This window comes from Poecilia mexicana, unplaced genomic scaffold (genome assembly GCF_051168715.1).
Source record: "Poecilia mexicana isolate PSO_F unplaced genomic scaffold, ASM5116871v1 scaffold_2, whole genome shotgun sequence".
Classification (NCBI taxonomy): domain Eukaryota; kingdom Metazoa; phylum Chordata; class Actinopteri; order Cyprinodontiformes; family Poeciliidae; genus Poecilia; species Poecilia mexicana.
The window spans coordinates 52,554,117-52,573,793 of record NW_028263371.1 but is presented as its reverse complement, the minus strand read 5'-3'; the positions used below and the strand labels follow the sequence as shown (position 1 = coordinate 52,573,793).

General features: G+C 39.7%; 1 protein-coding gene across 1 annotated transcript; it reads right to left on the bottom strand.

Moving 5' to 3' along the window:
• Nucleotides 1-2,653: 2,653 nt before the first annotated feature.
• LOC148160928 (heat shock 70 kDa protein 12A-like) lies at nucleotides 2,654-18,607 on the bottom strand. The gene is made up of 8 exons (XM_088002623.1): nucleotides 18,472-18,607; nucleotides 17,104-17,448; nucleotides 15,451-15,546; nucleotides 7,088-7,417; nucleotides 4,942-5,240; nucleotides 4,513-4,737; nucleotides 4,269-4,440; nucleotides 2,654-4,095 (listed from the first exon to the last, which is right to left on the bottom strand). Exons 1-8 carry the CDS (start codon nucleotides 18,506-18,508, stop codon nucleotides 2,999-3,001), a joined length of 2,601 nt encoding a protein of 866 aa, XP_087858749.1. The 5' UTR covers nucleotides 18,509-18,607; the 3' UTR covers nucleotides 2,654-2,998.
• Nucleotides 18,608-19,677: the final 1,070 nt, after the last annotated feature.

Genomic DNA, 19,677 nt, shown 5'->3' with positions numbered 1-19,677 from the left:
ATCTTTTTGGTTCTGGTGCCTCATCTTCCTCTTCTTGTTGAGAGCAAAGATATTAGCACACTTTACAGAAACCTACTTAAAATAATATTTTCACTGATCTTCAGTAATATTCAAACTTTCCAGAATAGAATAAAATTACTGATAAACTCAACTACACCAGCAGCAGAGTGACAGGAAAAATCAAAACATGGAAATGAACACAAACATAGAATAACATTCTGTTCAGTAAAAACAAATTCACAGCATAAGAAACACAACTGGAAATAATTCATGTAAGCATTAAACCAAAAAATGTTTGATTTGTAATAAACTGATATTGTTCTTATATTCTAGATCAATAATTAGTGAAAGTTAATCAAACTAGAACTAATAATCATTATTCAGCCTGAAACACCGACCAGGTCTCTTTTCCTGCCAATAAGGCTGGACGCTCTGACATTATGAATTAAGACAATAACTGAATAAATTCCTCTGTGCAGTTACTGACTGCACAACACAGGAAGGATGCAAATGAGTTTTTATTTTTAAAGAGGCTTTGTCAGTTATGCCTTAAACATTTGATCCATGTTTCCCAAATAAACGGCTCCTACATCAGCGTCACACTATTAAATGTGTGCAACATGGTTTTTTTTTATGGTGATCTAATTTTATTTATTTAAAAACTAAACAAATTTGAGTCAGAAAATAAATGAAGGAAGGGAAAGATGGGAGCTGTGGATGATTTTTCTGATACATTTTCTACCCAGTAGAGAAAAGTAGTTCCAGCTTGTTGCCACCAGAGGCCGCTCTCAAACCACAAATTACACAAAATTCTTTGATAATCAGATGTTGTGACACAAGAGTCCCGTTAATACACTGTGCAGAAATCCATCCATCCATTTTTAATCCAGGTTACACAACATTTAATTTCTGAACTGAAAGGACATGAAGAATAAGAAACTCAATTAGGAGAAAATATTCTTGTCATTGATAATAATCTGAATCTTGGTACAGAAAATATGAGCTTGTTCAAAACAATTTCTGTTTTTATCATTTAAAATGTGAAGTAAACAGCATCTACCTGGAGAGAATGCTGTATAGGTTTAAAAATGATAACACAATCATAATTTGGTGTGAAGAGAATCTGAAGAGCTTCAGGAAGAAATTATGAATGAAAAATAGAAAAATGACATTGAACAACTTAGATGGATTTTCTTTAGGGCTGAAATGATTAATCAGATTAATCATTATTAATCAATTATTTAAATAATCTACAATAAATTTAGAAAATGAAGAATTATTAACAGAAGCTTACAGACAAAAGAAAAACATTTTCTAAAAGAACATCACATTAAGAGCAGCAATTAGGGCAAAATTTCCAAAAATAAATGTGTTTGTATTTAAAATAACCCATAACTCTTCAAGTGGCAGTTTTAGCTTCAACTGGATTAAATACAAAAACAAATAACTAATGAAACACATTTTGCTGTCCGATAATTAAAATAGTCAACATTTCAGCTGTGCACTGTATTTATGTCCAGTCAAGCAAAAATTATTCTCACATGTTTATGTTAAAAGTGTTATTTTAGCTGCAGATGCTTCCTTTGCTATAAACCAGCAGTTTCACTAAAGGAATGTTATTGCATTTTAAACCCTCTTTTTTTCCAAAAGAACTGAATTATTTGTTTGCATCTACTAATGTATTTCTAATATTGCATAAAAAAGGCTTATGTGATTAAAATAAAAATCTGCAAAATGTACCTTTTTTTTAAAAAAAAATATCTCTCATTAGTCATATTATCAATTTCTAAAATAATTGTAAGTTGCAGGACCTTTAATTTCTTCAAGCTCTTCTCTCCTGGACTGACCAGTTAAACAGTTAATGATGATCAACTTGACTAAAGATCAAAACCTCCATCAGCTGCACTGAGTTCATCCTCAGGTTCATCTGAAGCTTTTCTGTCCTGAAAACTTCCCATCATGCTGCAGATTTTAATCAGAGCAGATTCCTTCCTGTCAGTCGACCGTTTCACAAACATCCTTCACAGCTGAGAGACTCAGATTCTGGTTCCACATTCAGCCTCAGAGATTCACACAGAAACGACACGTTTGATTCCCAGAGAGCAGATCAGAGTCTGAGATCAGGAGGAAACCATCAGGTGATGAAGCTGCTGGTTGATTCATGATGTCTGACTGTAAACAGCTTCAGCTGCTGATCTCACTCTGATCAGTGACCAGCTCTGATCTGGTTCTGGTCATCAGCTCAGATTCTGATACAAACAGCCAGATGAGACACATTAATGTGATGAAACACATTTAAAGAGCCTCCAGGTGATAATTCTCCATCATGTGAGACTGAATCTCATCTCAGCTCTGAACAGGCTGCAGCAGTTCAGTCTGACTGATGATCCTTCATCTCCATTTCTCTGCAGCAGCCAGAAGAAAACAGGAAAACTGAAACAGACTCTTCATTTCATCACCAACATCAGGAGAACATGCAGCAGAAAGGCCATCAGACTGACCTTTGACCTGGAAACTCAGATAATCTGCAGCTTGTTTTCAGACATGAAGACATTAAAGATGAAGGTGAAGCAGCTCTTCTGTATCATTATCAATGACACATTCTGTCATGATCTGAGGTAGAGGTGGTGAGGCAGAATGCAGTGGACCCAGGTTGAAATTATGAAAATTACGGTTTTAATGATAAATAGCACACAAATATTCCAATGTCCAGGCAGCACAGTTACATCAGAAGGCAGAGGCTCAAAACTGGTCACAATTGGTGATACTGAGAACAACACACAGATGACAGACTTGATGGAAGACAAGATGAGGACCCAACAAGGAACACTGGTGGGTTTAAATACACAGGGAGACAATCAGGAGAAACAAGGGACAGCTGGGGACAATCAAGAGGTAGACGGGACAACACTGAGACTCAACAGAAAACCGAAACCTAAATAAACACACAGAAAAATTCAAAGAAAATATCAAGGGAACTATTATGGCTCAGCGTGTTTTAATCAGCGCCCTCTAAAGGACCTGATTGCTCTGTTCCAACACTAACAGCATCATCTTCTTCATAACCATCAATGACACATTCCATGTCTGTAGTCATGAAGTCAATTTTTACTGTTTGTTTCTTCCCACTCTTCAGGTTTGTCCCTGTAGCTGTTATCTCTGTGGAGCCAAAGTCAATTTCCAGTTTGACTTTACCGCCTCCAGTCATGTCTACAATGAATGAACCAACCTCTTCCACTCCCCACTCATCTACATACACTGGATGTTTTCTTACTGAGCGGAAGAATCTCAGTTTCATCTGTTTCTGATCACCTCTTTCTGGAAAACAAAGAAACTCTCTTGTCTCCTCTGAACCAAGATCTTCACCTTCTTCCACCAGTTTCCTGAAAATATCTCGACTCCATTCCACACCTTTGGCTGTAAATTTCTTTTCTTTCTTATGTTTGCTCTCATCAAACTTTTCACAAACAGCAAATCCATAAGTATAGGAACTTTTCCGAGAAGCCACAACATTTGGGTTTCTTCCAAACTCTACAGCTCCTCTAAGAATCGCCTCCTGAGCTCTGAAAGGACACAGAACTTTACACTGATGTCCAAACTGGTCAGTAATGTGCTGCTGCAGCACTTTACTCTGAGCGTACCCACCCACTAACAGAATGTACTTGATGTTGAGACCACTGGTAAAGATTTCCTGGAGATTCTCAGTGATGCCCTGCAGACTTTCATCATAGAAAGATCTCATTTTGTCTCTTGAGATTTTGATGAAATCACCATCCCAGGAAGCACCAAGTTCTGACTTAATGTTTCCTGTGTCTGATTTTTCTTTAACTAATGATCCCAGTGTGAATGAGCAGCTGATCTGAACATCTTTTTCAACCTGTTTTAGATAGGTAAAATCATACATAATTTTCTGAGCTCCATTGGGAAAGTTTTGTTCAAATTCATCCCAGACTCCTTCAGGGAATATCCCTCTGAGAAACTGCTTAAATTTTCTGTCCACACTTTGTCCTCCCAGATCATTTCCAGAGACTTTGTGTCGCTCCCTCAGGGCTCCTCCACCCAGGACTTCATGAACAGTGATGTCAATGGTTCCTCCTTAAATAAACAGAGGGAGTAATAGAGAAGAATGGTTTAATAATCCAACGAATCACATTTACAGTATTCAAGTTTAGTTCACAACCAATATCAACAACCTCTCATATATTCTCCTGTGTAATGATCTTTGTGAATGAATCAATAACATTTCGTTAGAATCACAGACTCATTACCTCCACAGTCGACAACGATGTACTGCGTCCCTGCAGACTGATCCAGTGACTCTTCATTGTGCTTCTCAGAGATGAAACCCTCAGATGGAAGCTTCTTACACCAGATTGAAGCAGCTTCTGGTTCCAGTGCCATCACCAGTTTTTCCTCATCTCCTTCTGTTACAATACCTGCCTATAAAAAGAAAAACTCTCATCCTTCTGAACATTTCAGAACTTTATTGGTCTCTGTAAAACCCAATGTTACCTGCATTGCAGCTTCTCTCATGAACTGTTTAGCTGAAAGATCCCAGATGGCAGGAACAGTCAGGACCCAGGTGAAGTCAGAGGCCAAGAAGATTTTCCCTTCTGTGTTTCTGCTGATTGTTCTCAGTGCTTCTTCTTTAAGAAATCTCAGGGATTCTGAGAAAACCTTCAATGCTTTCATAGATTTTCCATTGGCAGCTTTAATCTTCAGATTACTGCTGAGTTTCTGTTGATTACATTTTTATTTAGATGTTAGATACAGCAGTGTATATGCAGTGATTGTACTCTTCATTTCTATCCTACATAATTTCAAGCATAATGTTTAGCAAATGATCAATCTCCATTCCTATTCTTGACATTGAAAGGTTTCATCACATAATCTAGAATAAGGAACGTTAACTAAATGTCAAAAATTATTGTTCATACTTACTTTGCTGTAGAGGGCCATCTTGAAGTCTTCAAAGAGATAATGCTTCTTTGCTTCTTCTCTGCTCATTTCCTTGTATGCCATTTTGGCTTCATAGCCAAAACTCAGACATGTTTCATCTTCATTAAACAAAATGCAGGTTGGAGTCTTTGGGGAGTCAAATCCATACTCTTTTCCCCACCTTGGTAACATGGGATCAATTTTTTCCTCTCTTGTTGTTAAACTAAAGGCATACCCACTGTATGAAGTCCCGAGGTCTATTGCAACAATAAATGAGTCACATGTTGCAGAACTTCCTCCACCTGTTCAAAAATTATAAGAAAGTTGGAATGTGAAAAAAGAGCAGTTGTTCACTGTTAAACATCTCTTTATGCATTGACAAGTTATTCTCGAATATTAATAATTATTCTTTATACACATAAATATGTGAATGAGTGTGAGATTCTGGGTGAAAAGTCTTAGACTTGAGGTAGGGAGAAGGACACACCTGTTTTCGACAACCACTAAATGATAAACAAGTAGTTTTTTTTGTTTTGTTTTTTTCAAAATAGGGATTTTTGTGCAAAAAATGTGATTAATTTTGAAATTACACAAACATTTTTTATTGTGTTATATTTCCCTAGAGTTTGGAGTTCAGCTCAGGTAAACTCCCAGCACAAACACAAAATGGTTGGCAGGAAGTGTTGGTAAGTGTTGGTAAGTGTTGGAAGATATTAGCTACTAATATCTGATAATTTCTCCAAGAAATTGATCCTGTTAGTATAGTGATTACTTATTTTCAAAAATAATTAGTTGCTTTAATAATTGCTTTACTTACTTTTCAAAGAGACAACGCACTACCTAAAAGTGCTATAGAACAATATACTCTTTTCTATTCTATTATTGAATTTAATCAAATGATATATTTTTCTACATTTGTTTCAGTTCTTTAAAGTTGGAGAATTCAACTGTGATAAGTAATCAAAATATACACTTGTTAAAACTGTCACCATGTTGTGAGTTTGTTATGAGACAATCTGTGAATATATCAATCTCTTCCACAAGGAGCTTATTTTTTAATAGATTATCTTTCTCATGCAATACTGTCACGGAATAGTGTTTCAACAAATATGTACAAAAATATTTATTATAAAAGTTACACACTGCACCATCAAAATTTTTATGAATCACAAGAGTCTCTCATTTGAAGAATTTTGTTGAATATTTAAACTTATTCTCTGCTCATTCCTCTATATATTTTGAAGATATGAAGTCTCTCTTGTTAAACTGTTCTTATAATTCCACTATATAAAATAAAGTGTTTAGTTTGTGTTCCTTTGTTTGAATAGTAAAGCACAGCAATAAGATAAAATACTTTCAATCAGTCTCTCCTGAATGGATTGAATTCCTAACATTTACATCTTCTAACAGTTGGTGATGTGCAGAGAGGAGTAATAATGAGTCTAATAATCTGTTTTCACCTGTTTAGCAGGAGAGAGGCTGTTGGAGGTTTACCCAGTGGAATAGAAGTAGTAGGTTCATCGTTCAAGTTAGAGGGGGAGATTTAGGGGTTTTTCCAGCTTACAAGCCACATTTATTTTTAATTGCATTGATTAAAAATAAATGCAATTTGTGTCTCACAGGTCTGGCTAAAATAACAATCAGACAGCAGCTCCAAGTATTTTTACTAAAACACATCTCCCCAGTTTTGTTAGTTTACAAATCACCGAATAACTTTGGAGCAACATGCACTCAATTTTAATATCAGTTTTTATCTATAAAGAAATTACAATGTGTAGTTCTACAGGGCAGCTGCTGAGGACCTTTGTTGTTTTCAGTTTTCATCAATGACCTGCCTTTTATCCTTCAGTGCACCACAACACTGATGTATGCTGATGACATCACAATTTATATGTCAGGTTCATCTGTTGAGACTCTGTCCAGCAGCTTGGACAGCGAATTTAAGCAAGTTGTAAATTGGATTTGATACAATTTCAAAATCAGTTCTACATTTTTCTTTCACAAGCAATAAAAATGACCATTAATGTTAGTGAGCAAATATATATTTGAAATATATCAATCTGTGTGTAATTGATGAAAAGAATATACCAGTGTCACTCTGACACAAATCAACTTTTTCATGATATTCTAATTTTATGACAGTACTGACCTTTGACATTAAGCACCACCTGTTTCATGGTCAGGACTTTGTCCCTTCTGTAGACGGTGCAGGTGTAGGTTCCTGTGTCTCTGTCTGTGGGATCCTTCAAGATCAAACTCAAGTCTCCAGATTTAAATTTTGGCTTCATCTCTGTTCTGTCTTCGTAACGCCATAGTTGTTGTTCAGTCCTTAATAAACTATTCGACTCCCCCTGATGCCTGTGAACAATCCTGCCTGTTTTTTCCGTCCACTTTACTGTGACTCTTTCAGGCAGACGGACTGCAGTTTTAAATGGCAGCAGAACAGACTCCTCTCCTGAATCCACCTCCACCCTGTAGACTGAGAAACAAACAGATGAGCTGCACTGACAGCAGCAGAATTGATGATGTTGATGTTCACAGTGATGGAGCCTCAGTGATAATCCAGGAGAAAAACACCTCAGTCACAAAGTGGAGCTCAGGATTTAGTGACCAGATGCTGACAGAGGATCCATGTGATCTAAACTTCCTCTCAAAGACTCAGAAGAAAAGATTCACTATCATCCACATGGTTGTTTATCAAGAGAAATCATTGATATGTTTCTGGTTTTTAACCAACAGATAAACTACATTACTGTTGTTTTTTACTGACTGGAGAGAAAAACAGTTTGCTGATGGATCCAAAGCTGAGAAGAGTTTCAATTAGAGGAGACAGCAGGAATATTCAGCAGGACAGACAGAAACTGATCAGAATTCTGGTTCTGATAACTTAACAGAGTTTGTGGTTTTATTAAACTTTGTCAGTCTTACAAAGCTTAAACATTTCCTTTCCTTTAGGGAGATTAATTTGGAAATATCTCACATTGAAGATTTGATTGTTAGTAATTATTTAATCTTTGTTTCACTTGATGATCTTGTACTGCAGCCCATCATCCTTACAAATCAGACTCACTCAGTTGGTCTTACAGAGAAAAGGTTGTTGGTCTGCAGCTGGGTTGCTGTGCAGGTTTCATATTTAAATGAAATTTTGGATTAATGTCAGTTTTGACCTGCAACAACTGGAATATAATCTCAGAATCCAGAAGGGGATTAGATGGAGGATCGAAGGGAACAGGAAAGAAAGAGAAAGAAAAGGATGAAGACTTTCCTCCAGCAGTGACAGTTTCTGGTTATACATGATGGGAAGATGGATGAAACTAAATGCAGGGCAATCCTGGAAGGAAACCTGTCAGAGGCTGAGAACGACACTGGAGTGAACATCCATCTTCCCGCACAACGACCCTGAACCTAAAGCTACAACTACAATGTGATGTTTTGTATCAAAGCAGATTCATCTGTAAGAATGAGCTAGTCAAAGGTTTATTCTAAACCCAGCTTGGATTCTGTGGCACAGTGTCATTAATTACTGTTTACAGACTCTGTCCATCCAGAGTGAACTTTGCTCTTTAGCAAGGACGAATACAAATGAGCAAAGCTGGCAGAGACGTTTCTTCAAAAGTCTTATTGCTGTAGCATCAGAGAAATATGGTTCAACAAAGTAGAGATGATTTTTATTCTTTGTGTTCTTGTTCAGCCACAACAGTATAGTGGTACGAAAATGTTTGCTTGTTTCCTGATTTCATTCTTTTGTTTTTGCAAATGTTTCAGAACATCCATCCATCCATCCATCCATCCATCCATCCATCCATCGATTTTCTTCCGCTTATCCGGGGTCGGGTCGCGGGGGCAGCAGCTTCAGAAGGGAGGCCCAGACTTCCCTCCCCAGCCACTTCTTCCAGCTCCTCCGGGGGAATCTCAAGGCGTTCCCAGGCCAGCTGAGAGACATAGTCCCTCCAGCGTGTCCTGGGTCTTCCCCAGGGGCCTCCTCCCGGTGGGACGTGCCCGGAACACCTCCCCAGGGAGGCATCCAGGAGGCATCCTTACCAGATGCCCGAGCCACCTCAACTGGCTCCTCTCGACGTGGAGGAGCAGTGGCTCTACTCTGAGTCCCTCCTGGATTACCGAGCTTCTCATCCTATCTCTAAGGGAGAGCCCAGCCACCCTGTGGAGGAAACCCATTTCGGTCGCTTGTATCCGGGATTTCGTTGTTTCGGTCATGACTCAAAGCTCATGACCATAGATGAGGGTGGGAACGTAGATCGACCGGTAAATCGAGAGCTTCGCTTTTTGACTCAGCTCTCTCTTCACCACGACGGACAGGTACAGCGCCTACAGGTACAGCGCCTGCTTCATGGCAGATGCTGCCCCAATCCGCCCGTCAATCTCCTGCTCCCTTCTTCCCCCATTCGTGAACAAGATCTCCAGATACTTAAACTCCTCCACTTGAGGCAGGACGACCCCCCTGACCCAGAGAAGGCACTCTACCCTTTTCCGGCTCAAGACCATGGCCTCGGATTTGGAGGCACTGAGCCTCATCCCGGTAGCTTCGCACTTGGCCGCGAACCGCTCAGGCGAGAGCTGCAGATCACAATCTGATGAAGCCAACAGGACCACATCATCCACAAAAAGCAGAGATGCGATCCCAAGGCCACCAAAGGATCCCCTCAACACCTCGGCTGCGCCTAGAAATTCTGGCCATGAAAGTAATGAACAGAATCGGTGACAAAGGGCAGCCTTGGCGGAGTCCAACTCTCACCGGAAATGAGCCCGACTTACTGCCGGCAATGTGGACCAGACTCTGACACTGGTCATATAGGGACCTGACAGCCCGTATCAAAGGGCCCGGTACCCTAAACTCCCGGAGAACCCCCCACAAGGCTCCCCTGGGGACACGGTTGCCTTCTCCAAGTCCACAAAACACACGTAGACCGGTTGGGCGAACTCCCATGCTCCCTCCAGGACCCTGCTGAGGGTGTAGAGCTGGTCCAGTGTTCCACGACCAGGACGAAAACCACACTGCTTTTGCTGAATCCGAGGTTCGACCCTCCTCTCCAGGACCCCTGAATAGATCTTACCAGGGAGGCTTAAGAGTGTGACCGCCCTGTAATTGAAGCACACCCTCCCGTCCCCCTTTTTAAACAGGGGGACCACCACCCCAGTCTGCCAATCCAGAGGAACTGCCCCCAATGTTCATGCGATATTGCAGAGTCGCGTGAGCCAACACAACCCTACAACATCCAGAGTCTTAAGGAACTCCGGGCGGATCTCATCCACCCCCGGGGCCCTGCCACCGAGGAGCTTTATGACAACCTCGGCGACCTCGTCCCCAGAGATTGGAGAGCCCAACCCAAAGTCCCCAGGCTCAGCTTCCTCAGCAGAAGGCATGTTGGTGGGATTGAGGAGGTCTTCGAAGTATTCTGCCCACCGGCCCACAACGTCCCGAGTTGAGGTCAGCAGCACACCATCCCCACTATAAACAGTGTTGGTGCTGCACTGCTTCCCCCTCTTGAGACGCCGGATGGTCGACCAGAATCGCCTTGAAGTCTTTCTCCATGGCCTCTCCAAACTCCTCCCACGCCCGAGTTTTTGCCTCAGCGACCACCGAGTCGCATGCCGCTTCGCTCACCAGTACCCATCAGCTGCTTCCGGAGGACAACAGGCCAAAAAGGTCTGATAGGACTCCTTCAGCTTGACAGCATCCCTCACCGAAGGTGTCCACCAACGCGTTCGAGGGTTGCCGCTGCGACAGGCACCAACAACCTTGCGGCTGCAGCTCCGATAAGTCGCCTTGGCAATGGAGGTACGGAACACGGTCCATTCAGACTCGATGTCTCCCACCTCCCCCGGAACACATTCGAAGTTCTGCCGGAGATGGGAGTTAAAGCTTCGTCTCACAGGGGACTCCGCCAGACGTTTCCAGCAGACCCTCACTACGCGTTTGGGCCTGCCTGGTCTGACCGGCTTCCTCCCCCACCACCGGAGCCAACTCACCACCAGGTAGTGGTCAGTGGACAGCACCGCACCTCCCTTCACCCGAGTGTCCAAGACATACGGTCGCAGATCCAATGAAATGATGACAAAATCAATCATCGAACTGCGGCCTAGGGTGTCCTGGTACCAAGTGCACATATGGATGCCCTTATGCCTGAACATGGTGTTCGTGATGGACAATCCATGATGAGCACAGAAGTCCAACAACAGAACACCACTCGGGTTCAGATCGATGGGGCCGTTCCTCCCAACCACGCCCCTCCAGGTCTCACTGTCATTGCCCACATGAGCGTTGAAGTCCCCCAGCAGAACAAGGGAGTCCCCAGGAGGGGCACCCTCCAGTACCCCCTCTAAGGACTCCAAGAAGGGTGGGTAATCTGAACTGCTGTTTGGCCCGTAAGCACAGACAACAGTCAGAACCCGTCCCCCCACCCGCAGGCGGAGATAGGCTACCCTCTCGTTCACCGGGGTAAACCCCAATGTACAGGCGCCAAGATGTGGGGTAACAAGTATGCCCACTCCTGCCGGCGGCTCTCACCGTGGGCAACTCCAGAGTGGAAGTACGTCCAGCCCCTCTCAAGGAGACTGGTTCCAGAACCAGAGCCATGTGTTGAGGTGAGGCCTACTATTTCTAGCCGGGACCTCTCAGCCTCGCACACTAGCTCCGGTTCCTTCTCCACCAGAGAGGTGACGTTCCACGTCCCAAGAGCCATCTTCTGCAGCCGAGGATCAGACCCCCAGAGTCCCCACCCTCGGCTGCCGCCCGTCAGAACATCAAACCAATTAAATATTAGTTAGAGGCTAAACAAGTAAATACAAGCTGCAGGTTTTAAATCAAGGTTTTTATTACGGGAAAAATCCAAACCTACATCTCCCTGTGTGAAAAAGTGATTGATCCCTAAACCTGATAACTGATTGGCCCAACCTGAGCAGCAACAACTTTTATCAAGTTTTTTGTGATAAATTAGTGACTCTTTTCCAGCTGAGGAGGAATTCTTGTCACTCATGTCTGAAGAATTGTTCTATTTCAGCTACATTGGAGGATTTTCAATCATGAACGGTCTTTTTAAGGTCATCTCAATGTGATTCAAGTCAGGACTTTGAGTAGACTATGCCAAAGTTTTCACTTTGTTGATCTTTAGTTATCCAGAAGTGGATTTGTATGGAGCCCCTAAGGGGACATGGAGAGAGAGAAAAAAAAGGAAAGAAATCCCGACTTATTATCTCGAGATCCCGAGAAACTAAGTCGAGATCTCGAGATCCCGACTTATTATCTCGAGATCCCGACATCAGTACATAACGACCTAATCACAGTGATGGAGGACACCCACCCATGGGGTAGATATACAGATTTTTATTTTGAGCTTGGGCTTGAATATAAACACATTAAATCAGTGCTTGACAGCAGACATGGATTTTGTATTAGTGAGAGACATCTGAAGAGAGTTTTCAGAGCATGGGGACTCCTTCGGCGCAAGTCCTTTTCCTACTTGGCAGTTTTGGTAGAATTCATTAATGTCCAGAGGACTGTAGCTGGTTATTGATGAATTAAGTCGGGATCTCGAGATAATAAGTCGGGAATTCTTTCCCTTTTTTTTTCTCCATGTCCCCTTAGGGGCTCCGTAGATGTGATTTGTGTGTTTTAGACAGTTTTTCACACAGAGCCTGGTGGGTTTGGATTTTTTTCTCCCTTTTTAATAACAACCTTCATCTAGACCAGTGGTTCTTAACCTGGGTTCAATCGAACCCCAGGGGTTCGTTGAGTCAGTCTCAGGGGTTCGATGGAGCCTCTGTCGCGGAGGTAAAGACACACTTGTGTAAAGTCATGATGACACACCTTGCTAGGCCCTGCAGCAAGTGATGGCTGCAGAGTCATCCTCTACAGTGCAGAAGATCACGTGATTGGCTGTGGGGAATTTAGTGCGTGCAGTCGTCAATGGCTGGCGTAGTTGTACATTGTGCGGTTTTTTTCCTTAATATTTTAATACACCAGATATGTCAAGCAAAAAAAGGTGGTTGGACGAATATTGTTATTAATTCTTCAAGTACTTCAATGACTCATGTCTATGCTTTTATTTTGAAGTGGTTCCTTTTATTGGAAGGAGGTTTGTTCCGTTTATTTCTTCTTCTTGACATTCAGTTGATTTGTTTGTTGTTTACTGTTGAGGCTGTTGCCACAGTCATTGATGATGTAAGTCGTGGTGTTAGTCATGTGTCATGAATGGGTGGATGTTGGTTGTCACTTCTGACAACACTTATTTAGTTACAAGTGTGTTCTATAGTTTTTGAATGTCTGTTTTGCTCTTAATGGTTGGAATTTAGTGTTGAAACTATCTTTGTATTTGGCTGTTGGTCTTGAGATTTGGGCAGTTGGAAATAGACTGATTCCAGATGTTGTTCTGCATCATTCAAATTTAAACAGTGCTTTAGAAAGGAATTAATGCTGATATTTAAGGTTTGTTTGCTCAATGATGTTAATTTTTAAATGGTAATTTGAATCTGTATTATTATTGTATTTTCAGAAACTGCTTCAATTTATTTGCACCGTCCTGTCAGTAATTCTTCAGTAAACCATTTAAACACCCTGATGACCAGCCTGCTTTCTGACCGAAGCCCTATCGTGATCAGTTAAGAAAATCCAGCAACAGAGGTCAAATCCTCAACAAATATGTACAACATGGATTCAAGTGTGTCACGGAACAGGATGGGAGTCAGCGTCCTCTCTGCATGATATGCAATGCCAAGTTGAGCAACTCTAGTCTTGCACCGGCAAAACTAAAGGAACACTTCATGAAGCTGCATGGAGGGGAATACAAGAACACAACGATAGCTGAATTCAAGGTGAAACGATCCAGATTCGATGAAAGGGCCACTCTGCCTGCTCGTACGAAGTTGCTTACTTGATAACACAGCAGGGTGAAACACTCATAAAACCAGCTGTGATAAGATGACAAATCTGCTACTCTGAACAGTGGTCAAAGGTAAATTGTCCCAAATTCCTCTTTCAAATGACACCATCAGCGACAGAATAAAGAACATGAGTAAAGACATCTTGGCTCAAATAGTTGCAGATCTATTTTCAAGTCAGGCAAAATTCAGCCTTCAACTTGATGAGACCAGATGTTTCTAACCTAAGCTAGCTTCCTGTTTTTGTGCGCTATGTGAAAGAAGACATGATAAAAGAAGATTGTTTATTTTGTAAGCCTCTTACAACAACAACTAAGGCAGCTGATGTCAAGAAGCTTGTGGATGACTTCTTCAGAGACATTAATCTTTCATGGGGATATGGTTTCTGCAGTTTGTACGGACGGAGCTCCAGTCATGCTGGGAAGAAAGTCTGGAAAGCCGATGCACCACACATCATTGTTACACATTTTATTCTACACAGGCATGCATTGGCAACTAAAACCTCGCCTCCAAAAATGGCAGCAGTATTAAAAACGGTGGTGGAATGTGTGAACTATGTGCAAATTAGTGCTCTGAGGCATCACATCTTCAGTGAGCTGTGAAAAGAAATGGGCTTTGAATTCGAGGTACTCCTGTACCATTTTAATGTTCAGTGGTTATCCCGGGAACATGTGCTGAATCATGTTTTTGCCATGCGTGTGGAATTAGCCCTGTTTTTGCAAGAGCAGCAACATCGTTATGCAGATTGCTTCAAAAATCCTGAATTCATTGGGATTTTAGCTTACATGGCTGATATATTTGCAGCTCAATAATCTCAATCAGCAAACGCAGGGTGGTGGTGTCAACATCATGCAAGCAGAAGAGGTCTGATGGCTTTTCAAAAAAAATCTGCTGTTATGGAAACGACAAACAGAGAACAATAACTTGCCAATATTTCCCCTTTTGAATGACTGTGTAAGATTGAAGATGTGCCTGGAATCTGATATGTTTCTGTATCCATGGAACTAAAGCAAAAATTTGCCACACACTTAAATGAGCTTGCAAAGTCTCTCGACGGATATTTCCCTCCAAGAGAGTCCTATCCAGCGTGGGTGAGACAGCCATTTATGTTTGCTGTTGAGACAGCGGATGTCAATGATGAATACCTTGACGAAATCATTGACATTCAGCAGAGCAATTATTTTTTTGAAAAAATAAATAAAAATAAAAATCATATTTATTTATTACCAAAGAAGGGTTCAGTGAGTGGACATATGAAATTGGTGGGTTCAATAGCTCAAAAAAGGTTAAGAATCACTGATCTAGAAACTGCATCCTGTGTTATAGTATAAAAAGCTGTAAGTAACATAATGAGCCACTTTCTCACATGAACAATACTACAGAAACAATAAAAGAAAACAAGAAGAGACCAAAACACATATGAAGCCTGGAAACTCAACATGTTGTTCAATCCAACCCATAATTTTAGAATAATTTCCATCAAATCATTTAAACCATCTTCACTTTCTCTGTATCAGCTCATATTCGTTGTCTGAAATGGTCACAATGTGTCTGAGGAAAACTAAAAATATCAGCATGTTAAACATTTCTATTGATTCTGTTGTAAAATTAACTTACCTGATATGAAATAATGTCGGAAATGAAATAAAAGGCCTCCAGAAACAAGAAGAACCAGCAGAACCAGCAGAACTTTGACCCAAGTTGGAAACTTTTCTATGGAGAAAAATTAAGACCAAGCAGATCTTAGAGATTTGTGCAGTTTTGTTTTTGTCTGAAAAATATGATCGGTTGAAGAATATGTTAACATATCCCAGAGTTTCCTTTAAAAATTAGGATATAATTGTCTTTAAAAGTTGTAAAAAATCTTCATTAGTATGTTCTTAATGTCATTGTTTGTTGCATGTCTCCTACATAAAGTACCTTGAAAAAAAGCATTAAATAGCAAAAAAAAAAAAAAAGGTTTACATAGAAATATATAGTTAGCAAAGTTATTTATTTAATGTTAATTGATAATAAATTTCTTTCAGGGCAACTTACAAAAAAAAAAGAAAAAATCAAATTCATATACAGAAAGCTAATAAAAGGTCAGATACTTTATTGTCCATTAAATATACATAATTTTTAATCTTATCTTTTAACATCTATCAAGAAACCAAAGAATAAATCCTAAATACATAAAGATTGTAGCCAAAATAATTAACTTGAGAAGATAACCCTGAACACACAGGTTTATATTCAATAAATTAGAATATTAGTTCCAGTTAAACTTTCTTGTCTAGTTAGAAAACATGACAGTCTTTTAAACAAACTTTCTTGTCTTGTAAGCAGGTATTAAACATAGTTTTTTATTAATCCCGTTTCTGTTTTTCAAATGTTTCCATTGGTCTAATTTAATATTCTAATCATGAATTTGTTATCAAAAGCTGTACATGCAAAATTACAGTTAATTTAAATAAAGAATTGAAAACATCAGTCAGTGTTTAATTATTACGGTGAACTACAGCAAAGCCAATAATATAATGAAGTGAATTTACTGTACAGATTGTGGAAAAAACGGGTTGACATTAATGCATTTGTGATTCTGAAGCTTTTTAAATTGAAACAAAGCAGAAGTACAATGCATCTATTAAACACATTACATATTGTGATACATGCTTTATGTTCCTTCTTCCTGCTGCCTTCCAGCTGCAGTCAACAGATCATCAGATGAGGGAAAAATTATGATAAACTTTAAAGTTACCAACCACACTGCAAAGACAAAAGTTAGTCTGAAATAATTCTTCCAAAGAAAAATGGCTTAATTTTATTATTATGTTTGTTTTCAGATGTTCATTAGATGTTTAGCCCTTAAAAGAATTTATAATTCTGGTTTTCTTTGATCATTTAATTTATCTTTAGATGTTTTTAAGTTTAAATTTCAGCTCAATGAAAAACTTCAAATACTTTTTCACTATGTTATCTGTCTTGTACAATTCTGCTTCAAGTGAGTAACTTTGTTCACTACATTAATAATTAATCACTTATAAGTCTATCACCTTTATGGAAAGTGATTGTTAATATAAACATTCAAACTATAATATTAAAGGCAATGCAGTTAAAAATGAACTTGAGTGCTGAGAAGGAAAAAAGGTTTGGTACACCACAGCAAAACGTTGGTCTAGAGTCGTCAATGAGACGTTTTCTACATATTTTAACACCAAAGTTCAATAATCGGGGTCATGACTCAATACTTTCTGCAATATGATGTGTGTGTGTGTGTAAGTTGCTAACCTGTAACATTCAGCTGAACATCTGACACCATAATTTCTTCTGTTTCCTGATCCAGGCTGCAGATGTAGACCCCGCTGTCAGAAACTTGAGGTTCAGTCAGAGTGAGGCTGAAATCACCAGAGTCTAGAGCTTCAAGTCTCATTGATGTTCGTTCTTTGAAAATCTCATTTTGTCCTCGCAGGTCGTCTGCTTCTTGACGTTGATGGACAATGTTGGGGTTAAGATCCAATCGGCTCCATTTCACTGTAACAATATCTTCTAATACTTTACTGTACTGACAGGGCAGAACAACAGACGGTTCCCAGTCGTCAACCTCCACTTTTACAGTCAACACATCTTCAGAGGCTGGAATGATAAATAAATAAAATACATGTTTTAAATCAGTGTGTTAAAATAAATACAAATTTAATCCTAAATATTTATCTTTTGGCCATTTAATAACCAAAGAATCACAACTTACTCCCAGTTTTCTGTATTTCTATTCTGCAGTGTTATGAAGGAATAACAAAAACTCCAGTGATTGAAATAAAAAAGCATCACTTTTACAATTTCAGCTCAAGTTAAATTCATCTCACTGCAGTTCTTTATGTGAATAGTATATATATTGTTAGAGACCAGAGGCAGAGAGAACAGACTCACCTGGTAACAATGTTGCCTTTTTCAATTGTAACAATCAACTCTACTGTAAAATTTAGTTTCTACCTCGACTTTCAGGAAGTATCATGTTGATAACATTGTTGGGTCATCAGGCATGTAAGGACTATATATCCCATAATCCACTGCATCAACCCACTTTCTGCAGCAGGTTAAAGTTTCAGACAGAAGTTCTGATGTGATGGAAGCTTTTATAACTGTAGCCATGTTACAACCAAGAAGATGAACAGCTTCCTAACCAACTTTATCACCTGAACTTTACGCCCCACCTCCTCTTTTCTGTATGCAGATAAAGAGACTTTACTTTGAAACCCAACAAGTTTCCAATTCAAATGCCAGATCATGAAAGCTGCTGTCAGAAACTGACACTGATTACCAGAGAAGAAGACAAGCAGCCGACCAGCTGAGCTCCAAGGTTGAGATGCAACTTTATCAAACGTCACTGATGCTCAAACCAGAGCTCAGAAGATGTTCCAGATTTGAAAGTTGAGCTGTTAGCCTCTGATAGCTGCTGCTAACTCTTCCATTGATTTGTTTATAGGAGAAGATTCTGGATTGCAGCTTTTTCACAGCTGGCCTATTACAGCAGCAACAGTATTGCTCAGGATCGACTTAACTCAGAAATGAGTTACCTGGTTTATATCACCTGTTCTGAAACTGAAAAACCTGAATGCCACAGAGTCTGGTAGGTTTATACAGCATATCTGATCTTACCGTAAAGTAGGAGCAAAAACACAGCAAACAGCTTCATCTTCCTAAAAATAAAAACACCAAAGTCTTTGAAAAGTGATTTCCTCCAAACTCTCTGAAACTGTTTCTGACGACAAACTGAAAACAAACTGAAAGTTCACTGCTGTTAGTCAAAGGTCAACCAGTAAAACCAGTTTTTATTGTTCCGGGTTGGATCAGAGCAGCTGGTGGAACATTAACAAACCAAGTCTGGACAAGAATTACAGATTAAATGATGGTTAGATTAACTAGTAAAAATTGTAACATAAATGTTGGTGCTGTATAAAGAGACTGATTTGAACTGAATTTAATTTCTTTCACCTCCTGATATCCAGATTTCATCCTATGTGGGGAAAATGCAGATATTTATAAAAACATTTGTCTTGGTTCTTTATGAACAATGTTGGCCTCAAGTCACTGCTGAGTTTTAGTCTAACATGGAATCTCAAAACAGTAAGAAATGAACAAATAGTTTATATAAAAGATGTTTAAATATTGAACTAACTTATTATGGTTCAGGTAACAGACTAACCGGCCACTACAGGATGATTTATTACAAACTGACATAAATTACAGATCCACTCTTTTTACAGAACAGATAAATATGTAACAAGTGAGATTTGTAGGAGGACCAGAACCAAACTTATGGAACTGGAACCACCACAATGGAAGAAACCAGAACTGAACAATGGAAACAAAAGAGCTAAAATACTGAGAGTAACATGGAAACCAGGTGAATTTAATCAAAGAGAAGCTGAATGGCCTCCTTTAAGCGTACGGAGAAACAATCACTTGATGATCCTGATCTATAAATCTCTACTCGGTTTGGCTCCAGCATATTTAAACTCTCTTTTACATAGATCTGTTAATTTCCATTCTTTACGCTCCAACAACAATTTTCTTTTGCATGTTCCATGTTACCGAACTGAAAAAGGAAAGCAAGCTTTCAGTGCGATGCTCCTTCAGCCTGGAATCAGCTACAGTCTGAACTCAAGATGTCAGAATTGATTTTACTGGATTTATTTCGAGCGATTCTTAAAAACAGGCAACGTGATTCTTTTAAACAGTGTCACTGTTTTTAAATTGTTTTATACTGTTTTATATTTGTGTATATGTATTAATCAATTTTGTTTTGTAACCAGGTTGCTGTGCGCTGTAGACTTCTGCCCAGGTCCCCCTTGAAAATGAGAT

Coding starts and splice junctions, on each gene's coding strand:
- LOC148160928 (XM_088002623.1), bottom strand. CDS start 18,508: ATGAAGCTGTTTGCTGTGTTTTTGCTCCTACTTTACG. Junction 17,449..18,471: donor GTTTTTGCTCCTACTTTACG/GTAAGATCAGAT, acceptor TTATCATTCCAG/CCTCTGAAGATGTGTTGACT. Junction 4,441..4,512: donor TGAGAGAAGCTGCAATGCAG/GTAACATTGGGT, acceptor TTCTTTTTATAG/GCAGGTATTGTAACAGAAGG.